This window comes from Somniosus microcephalus, chromosome 1 (assembly GCF_052327205.1).
Source record: "Somniosus microcephalus isolate GS21.2 chromosome 1, FLI_Smic_1.0, whole genome shotgun sequence".
NCBI classification, from domain to species: domain Eukaryota; kingdom Metazoa; phylum Chordata; class Chondrichthyes; order Squaliformes; family Somniosidae; genus Somniosus; species Somniosus microcephalus.
Window position 1 is genome coordinate 110,745,185 of NC_140987.1, and position 9,070 is coordinate 110,754,254.

Sequence of the window (9,070 nt, forward strand, 5' to 3'; positions counted from 1 at the left end):
TCGAAATCTCAGATAATAAAACTAAATGACAGATGCGGATAAACAATGAAGTCACGGTACCACTATTTTACAATTGATCAATATAGCCACTAATGCTAGAATGGACCATTGCTCTGAAGCTGTAAAAGTTTTCAAAATGCTCATTGAAATAATTTTAATGAATATCTGTGGTACTTGTTTAAATGAAAGGTTTACAGTATTCTTTGTGGTAAGTTAGAGATAAATGTAAAGCTAATTTTCTCTCCCCAAATCCGAAGCACATCTGATGAATAGCTAATAGTCTTTTTGGGGACACAGCACAATTTTCAATTTTGCCTACGTTAATGAATATGTATTTTTATTTATTTTCTAATTTTAGAACACAGCATTAAGATGGTAACATTTAGAGCAGTCACACAATGAGCCACTAGTCTTAGTGATTTGGAATTGGTGATCATCCAAACTTTAACCAGAAGCATTTGTGCATTACTATACTAAATTATTTATTTTAATGCAATTATGGATCATGAATATAAATGAAACATTCTTCACAGTATTTTAAAGTTAGAAATGCAAAATGCAATCCTGATATAACAATTCTAGATTTGATTTGAAAGTATATTGGGGTTACTAAATTGTGCTAAAAATGTTAATCTCCCACACTAACCTATATTCCAAGTTACCCAACTTCACAATCTGTCATAACATTTTAAACTTTACTTATTCACACAGTAATAAGGATAATATTACGGAATCAAGTCACTGATCCTATGCTCCCAGTAGGAAGCAACGCTCAAAGGGAGTGTTGACCAGAGAATTGGTGCTTTTTTCAGTCCTATCTTTGACCTGTGGTCCCTTCAAATAGCGCTTCCCACTCGGAATGTAGGATTGATGAATTTACCCTTATGCGCTAAATCTAAAGGCAGATTATGAAAACATTTACTTACAAACAGCATTACATAACTTATTTTCCAATAATGTCCAGAGAGCTCTACTCTAACAGTCCTTCAACAGATGGTCATACAATGGGAAACTCGATAGGAGTAAGCTGCAGTCTAAAACTGTGTTAATTAGTGATCATTATAATTGTAGTTATCCTTTTCTTATGTGCATGTGATTTTTTTTTTGTATGAACATCTCTGGGCAAGAGCTCAGGTCCCAATAGGTTACTCGGTAGTAATAACAACTAAATCATCAGTAAATAAATGAATGTATCATGTTGATAAGGGACCTACTGTCATTTTTGAAAGGTGGTACCAGGAGCACTTTTTTGCATATGCTCTCCATCCCAAGATCATAGCTTACAGATTTATATATATATATATATATATATAAAACAGTGTGCATCTGACAATCATCCCTTAAACCCTTGAATACTTATTGCTTTTGTGAAAATGATTACAATTATGGATGATGCGTCGGGGATTTGTCGTATTAAATTGGAAAATCTGCATTGTAATTTTACTGGAGAGTGACTGCGGATCAAGCATTAACCATGAAGGAAAACTGCAAGGGTCCCCTCTCCCGAGTACTAACTCAGTGACCCCCTGCTGAACAGCGCGTACGGGTGGGTGGGGACAGGATTGGGCTCGCCTTGGATGCCCTCTAAAGTCAACAATCACTAAGAATGTTCACACAAAAAGAATGGTGGCTTGTGCAAGGATTGGATTGTAGCCAGTGCCAGCCCACCAGTACCCCAGCACGAGTCGGCCCATTGAGCAGGGGATAAGATTGCTGGAAAAAAATTTTTTAGAATTGTCAAGCTGTTGCCAGGATCAATATCAGTAGTCCAAACTCCTTGTAACCACATTTTCTCAGAAGATCTCCATTGTTCACTTAGCAGAAAGTACAATTTTGCTGGGGATAAAGGTGGGATGAGAGTACCAGCGACTCTTATTGTGAAAGGAATCACGTGCCATCTGTCGCCAGCAAAAACAGGAGGTGATCTAATCCGAGTCCTGGGCCGAGAGCAGGGCGCCGGTTCATTCCCTCCGCACAACACAGCCAGTGCTCACACTTACAGGAGGCATCTCATCGCACAGTGCGGCACAGACTGACGCGGTTTCCTTCATCATTGCTGAGAGCAATCCACTCGAAAAACTGGACCCGAGCTTTTCATCGCGGCGGCATGTGGACCTTCCAATCATCCTTTCCAGTTTAATAAGAGGATCCCTTCCGAAGGTAAAGTGTTCATCAGTTCCCATGCTTGGTAAATGAATAGCGGGCACATGAATATAGATAAATGATTCAAATTTATATGAGCATAATATCGACCTTGCCTTTAATAAGGAACAGACTCGCAATTTTGGATTTATATTTCAAATAAATTCGAGATGACTTACTTCCCGTGAAAGGATGGTCGCATCTCTCGGCTCAGAGCACACCCGGTGACTACGCCTTGATTGTATAACCCAGGAGGTGAAGTGGGTCCCAGCATTTCCTGGATCTCGGGAATGGGTGTGCCCTTGGTTTAATTTTAAAGAGACGGCTGATCGGACCTTCATTTTAAATGAAATCAAATATATCATTATCTTATTCTAACAGAAAAAGCGTTTCAATTGTCGCCAAAATAATCCGCTAGTTTGCAAATGTGGCTCAGTGTGTAACGCTTGAATTTCACCTTTTAGCAAATAGGTGCACACCATACAAGATTTTTAATATTGGGTTTTAGTGACGAGAAACTTATGCCAAAAGCTTTGAAATGTTGAATGCTGGAAATGATCACTATGTCCCAATGTGGCAATAATTTCGCCCCTTAAAACTACATTTCAAATATAGATTGTTATCATGAAGAGCCGGCGCAGTCCTGGCGGACCGAATGGCCTCCTTCTGCGCTGTTCATTTCTGCCGTTCTATAATTCTTATCTCACTTTCGAGAGAAGTGATGGATCTAAAGATCTAGCCTAAATCAATCATAGACTGCACTGGGCTATTGATTGGAAACTCCTGGTATGGAGAATTACTGATATCATAGCCGGTTAAGAAAATGTGTGTGTATAGATATTGCATGGTTGGAGATTATGGCCTGGTCACTGCACCCGCTAAACTCAATAGTGTACAAAACGGTACTGCTCCTTTCAGGCTGTGCTGGGAGAAAGAAGGGGGCAAATAATTAAAGGGCTAAGTGCTGAGAAGTAAACTGGCTAATGAACTGAGGAATGACACTATCTCCAACTTCTGTCCCATCCGTTTGGATGGTTTGAAAAAAATAATTCCATTGATTAATAAACATTTGTACGTCCACATCTGTACGTCCATATCGGCGTTATGTGACTGAGATTTATCACCGACCTGTAAACAGGAATATCGCTATTGGCCATATTGTCAGTGTTGTATCTTATTGTCGGAGGTCAATTAAAGCCGTGAGCTGTCTTTAACACGCTGAGCCATTGGCAGAATTTTCAACCTTCAAAATACTCGCAAGTCTGGATTACCTGAGTACTGGCTAGTTGATTTAATGGAATCCACAGTAATTTGCCTGGATTTAAGTCTAATTTTAAAAATTGCATTATTGCGCTCAAAGCATAAAATATCACTTGCAATCGCGTTACAATAACCCAGCGAACTTCACACAGCGCAGCCTATCCTTCCCAGGCGAGGACCCTTCACTTCCCATCAGAGGAAAGTAAGGGTGAGCCAGGACCATGATGCTCATTGTGAGCAACTTTCCGCTTCTCTCTGTCTTAAATCGGATTCACTTAGAATTTGGGGAACAAATGTCTTCATTCGTGGTTTGGGGTTCTAATGATAGCTGTTTCCCCCCTCTTTTATATTTAAGGTATAACTAACTGGAACCCAAAGCGAATGCAACTTTTCGTCTGCCTCCCATCACAAGAGACGGCTGAACTTTCTCTAAAATGTTTGATAAATGAGTAACAGTAAATAACCTAGTCCTCCTAAAATCAGATAGAAATATATATTTAACTATCCTCCGTTTGACCTCTGTCAGCATTTCTGACAATATTGAGTTATTTATATCATGTTGTTATTTGTGATTCCAAAAGGTTGATTTCTTGGTTGTTCCTGAAATGCCTTGGGGAGGGGGAGGCTATAAAGTTGCTGGGGTAATCAGCCCTATTTGGGGTCCTAATCCTTTGTGGCAGGATCAGCGTGACAACAAAAGTATTCAGAACGATGCTAGAAAATTGCTTTAAACGCTGAGCTAGTGGGTTATGAATAGCTGGCACTGTTTTTGCGTTATGCGCACCTAATATAGGCAAAGAAAAAAACGTCATGTCTGTCTACACTACCCGTAGAAAGGCGATTACAAAAGTCGGGTCTCGATCCCTCCCTATAGATTCGTGTACTGTTTTTAAACTGTCTGGCATTTATGGAGTTTATATTTCTCTAGCAATGTTTGGGGGCGGATGTGTAATTTAGAACAATTCTCCCAAAATACCAACTAATTATCGAGACGGCGATTAGATGTATACAAATTATATACGATACACGCAAAAATGTAAAAAGTGTATTTGAATTTCTAGACGTGTCCTTCCTTTACATTCTTCGGTTTGGCACTGTCTTCATTTTGGTCTTCTGAAATATCTGACTGAATACAATAATCGAACTTTCTAAACAAAAGAAACCAGTGTTTTGACACTCCCCCCCCCCCCCCCCCCCCCGTGTTCCGTGAGTGTCATAAATGCAGATGTTGTTCATTTGCGCTTTGGTTTTGTATTTGAAAAGTAATCCAGATTAAATGTGGCAGGTTAGTGAGTAATAATTTACCTTTAGTAATCAGGAGCCAACTGGTGATGGTTCTATTGTCTGTGGGAGGGGTAGCTGCCCTGCATTAACTGTTCATATTAACATTTTTAGACCGTGCTTATGTATCCAATTTGTTGACTGATCAAAGCGATTTCGGTATCCCTGCAAGACAGTAAATGGTGCAATATAGTGTATTATCCTTACTATGTGTAGAAAGAAAAGCATATGTGATTTCAATGGCAAATCATATTCTTTGGCATGAATGCTTATTTAAAATAGATTATAAAATGGCCCCACGCGGTCTTGTTTAAATTAGTCGAATGTTTAATTTAGGTTTGGATTGGTCGTTAATGGATCCCCCAAAGAGGTGGGATTGACTGAAAGAGACGGCGAAAAAGATAGTTATTCGCAGGATACTGAAGGATTACGGAAGCGTGAGATTAGATGCAACATTAAACATGCCAAACATGCGGCGTTTTTCTGTTCAAAGTAACAATGATATTTTTCATACTGTTACACAGCTTAAACAGCCCGTGGCTGTTGTACATAGGCCGGCCTCGGGGAGCTGCAGTGACGCCCTGTAATTGGTGGCGATGATGACCCGTGGAAATGGATGAACTGCAGGTTATTCAAATACAGTAAATATAAAACCTTGTTAGTGCTGACAGGCAAAGGTGACTGGGACTTGATGTCAAACCTGCACGATCGCCAGTCATTTGGTTTGAGAAAGTAGTAAAGAAACCTCCAGTGAATGTGAAAACGGAGAATCCTGAAAATAGACAGCAGGTTTGTCATCATCTAAAGGGGAAAGGGCAGGTTAACAATTGGGGAGCAGATGTTTCAACCGGAAACCTTAACCTCTAGTCAGATGTTGACTGCCTATATCTAGCATTTTCTGTTTTAATTTCAGATTACCGGTATACGCAGTCTCCCCGCCCCCTCCCCCCCCCCCCAATTGCTTAATTTCTATTACAGCTTTTTTTTATTCGCAAAATTTGGCCAAGAAGACAAAGGCAACGATTTGTGTTGGCCGAACACTCTGGTATCGCATACCGTTAAGTTTTGGATGGACGAGTTTATTTTTAGTGCTGACGGTGCGGATTTGAACGTGCTGCGTTTATTAGCAGCCCTGGCTCAGACTCAACACAGCCACGACCCTTGTTGCAGCATTCTGAAGACCGGCAGGAAGATGTAGCAGTGCAAATTACTGATGACGATAGTCAGATCCCCGTCTCCCTGATCACACACAGCTCTCCAAACAAACCAGATACGTAATAACATCCCTGCATAGAGCGCGTCTCTGGTGCCTTAAATATCAGCCAGAAACTCCCTCCAGCCCTTTCACAGTGAGCAGAAAGCGGCTCCTTCGCAATCGATCCGGTGCAACCTTCAGCCACGATGAGTTCTCAAGACTGAACGCAGCGCGGCTCGACACCAGCGATCGGCACATTATAGTCCATGTTATTGTTTCGTAAGGTAGTTGTGTTTTTACTATTTAAAGATAGCTTGCAGTGTGCAGCGGCTGTCTCGTTGGGAGCGGTGGGTACGTGTGTGTTGGGTGATTGGGGTCTTTTGACAAGGGCAACAGGGCGGCGCACGATCTGCGGCGATTTCTGTTTACGGTGACCCGTGGCTTGGAGGCTAAGACTGACAACTGAGAACGTGCACCGACTACGAGGCACTGTTATTATTCAGAGCTCCGACCAGTCGGTCTTGCGCCGGTACAGCTTTTCTCTTTACCCTTCTGCAGGCGCGCTCTGCCAGATTGGGAGAATGTAACTGTGCACTACACAAATCCGTTATACCAGCTGTTATTTTGTAAATAGTTGTGGCTATGAATCTTGACGTTGGATAAAATGGGCACTGCATTTTTTTTTTTTTAAAGTGCGATGGAGGAATGACCTGAGCATGTGTAATATTTTCTTTCCCTTTGACTGCAGGTGATAGTCTGAGCCTGTCTACAAGATGCCGGAACAGAGCAACGATTACAGGGTTGTGGTGTTTGGAGCGGGGGGCGTGGGCAAGAGCTCGCTGGTACTGAGGTTTGTCAAAGGGACTTTCCGGGAGAGCTACATCCCCACGATCGAAGACACATACCGCCAGGTCATCAGCTGCGACAAGAGCATCTGCACTTTACAGATCACGGACACCACGGGGAGCCACCAGTTCCCGGCCATGCAGCGCCTCTCCATCTCCAAGGGGCACGCCTTCATCCTGGTTTACTCCATCACAAGCAAGCAGTCGCTGGAAGAGCTGAAGCCCATCTACGAGCAAGTGTGTCAGATCAAGGGGGACGTGGAGAGCATCCCCATCATGCTGGTGGGCAACAAGTGCGATGACACCCTGAGGGAGGTGCAGGCCAGCGACGGCGAGTCCCAGGCCAAGCGCTGGAAGTGCGGCTTCATGGAGACCTCGGCCAAGACCAACCACAACGTCAAGGAGCTCTTCCAAGAACTGCTGAATCTGGAGAAGCGCAGGGCCGTCAGCCTGCAGATCGACGGCAAGAAATCCAAGCAGCAAAAGAGGACAGAGAAACTCAAGGGGAAGTGTGTCGTTATGTGAACTGTCGCCAACCCAATAGCAACAAAATAAACACCTTCCGGATAAATAAATAAAGACCGTTCAGACTCCGCACAGAAAGGCACGCGGGTGAAAGCACCCAGCGGCCGACCACGTGGGTTTATCTCAAAGATAAAACTTGTCTTTTTTCATTAAGCCAAAATTAAGTTTAAAAAATAGAGTCCCATTACAGAACTATCGGTTGCTATGATGGAGGAGGTGTGTATTCGTAATAAATAAACAGCTAAGTTCCTTCTTTAAATGATCTGAATGCAACATGGATATTTATATTCTAGTACTAAGCAACTAATAAAAGCACACTCATTTTGACGCGTTCAGTCACAGTTCTTTTTATTTATTAAAGCATAGGGACGTATTCACAACAAGTAGCACCTTATTAATGCAAGCAGATATTCCAAAATATGGTATATAAGGCAGATTTAAAAAAAATCGATGGACAAATAGTTTCAATCAGTATAGTTAAAGTCACAATAACAGACTATTGATTTAAGCTATTTATATAATGAATACATTAACCTTGCATGAGGTTTTAAATAAAAACATATTCTAAAATCAGTGCCGACAATGCAGGAGGTTCAATCTTGTTTCTCATCACAGCATCACTTTTTCTCAATTTTTCTTAAAGGGGGGTGTGGGGAAAACAATTAAACTGTAAAGTTACTGAAATAGCACAGTGATCTTGTATATGCCAGTTCATTTAGCATAACCTCAGTCGATCAACAACAAATAAATACATAGAAACGTGGGTTTTAAACTGCAAGATGCTTTCTATTCATCATATATATAAAGGAAAAGTTTGTACCTCTCTAAATCGTTTTGCACGCTCAATACATGAGAAAGGAATTATGACACGGGAAACACTCAAATTAAAAAAACAAAAGGCAGCAAATAATTCCATCTAATGTATTTCGATGAGAGTTAGAAGAAAGCTCACAGCAGTTTAAATATATTTAAGTAAAACATTGATCCGACTGAGGGGAAGGGTAGTTAGTTAATTTGTACAGACTTATTGTTCCAAACGCTCCATTCCGAAATGTACGTTTTTTTCTGGAGCGATTTGCTATGGTATGGAAACAAAGCAATTGTATTTATTCTGTTCAGAAGCATCGAAGTATATTTCATTATTGTTATTTAAATGCCTGTACATAAGTCATCTGTGCCTACAAGTTTCTATATTTTACAGTTCTACGCTGTATATTTCAAATCGACAATAAAATAGTTGAGTTTATCAGAGTTGCGTGTGTGTTTTTAAAGAATTCCTTTAAGACTGACCACGGGCACAGCCTCCATATCATCGTTGTCATAGAACAAAGGTGCAATAAATTATTTTCTGCAATTCTCACTCTAATCTATGTCTGTATCTAAAAGGTGTGGAATGGGAAAATGCGCACTAATATGGGACAATAAAAGGAGATCTGATAGTTTGCATTATTCTTACCGACATTTCCAATCGGTTTCTGGTGGAAGGGGTACACTCTAACTGTCGCCTTTTCAGTTCAACACCACTCCACTGATGCCTCATATAGATCTGGCACTTCGGTCTCATGTGATCCATCAGTGACGTTTGCAAGCATCTGGTCTCGGGAGGTTTACGTTAGTTAAATCGGATATTTTATTCCGGTTTAAAGTCTGTAAACAAACACCCGCTACCGCAGTTAAATGTTGTACACAGACTGAAACCTGGGCAATATATTCGCTGTATTAAATGTATTATGCTAACGTATAGACCCCTCTCAGACTTTTGCAAGAACCCACCACTTAGAATAGCCGTTAATCATCTCTACTAAACAGAACAGTTCGCTTT

General features: G+C 41.1%; 1 protein-coding gene across 4 annotated transcripts; it reads left to right on the plus strand.

The window, feature by feature from the left end:
- The first annotated feature begins 1,737 nt into the window (after nt 1-1,737).
- diras2 (DIRAS family GTPase 2) lies at nt 1,738-8,494 on the plus strand. Of its 4 annotated transcripts, none has more exons than XM_085984629.1 (2): nt 1,738-2,160; nt 6,627-8,494. In XM_085984629.1, the coding sequence occupies exon 2, from the start codon at nt 6,652-6,654 to the stop codon at nt 7,246-7,248; it is 597 nt and encodes a 198-aa protein (XP_085840755.1). In that variant the 5' UTR covers nt 1,738-2,160; nt 6,627-6,651; the 3' UTR covers nt 7,249-8,494. The 4 variants fall into 4 exon arrangements, with proteins under 4 accessions (XP_085840755.1, XP_085840767.1, XP_085840764.1 ...); XM_085984641.1 differs by lacking the exon at nt 1,738-2,160 and adding an exon at nt 4,663-4,687; XM_085984638.1 differs by lacking the exon at nt 1,738-2,160 and adding an exon at nt 4,708-5,472.
- Nucleotides 8,495-9,070: the final 576 nt, after the last annotated feature.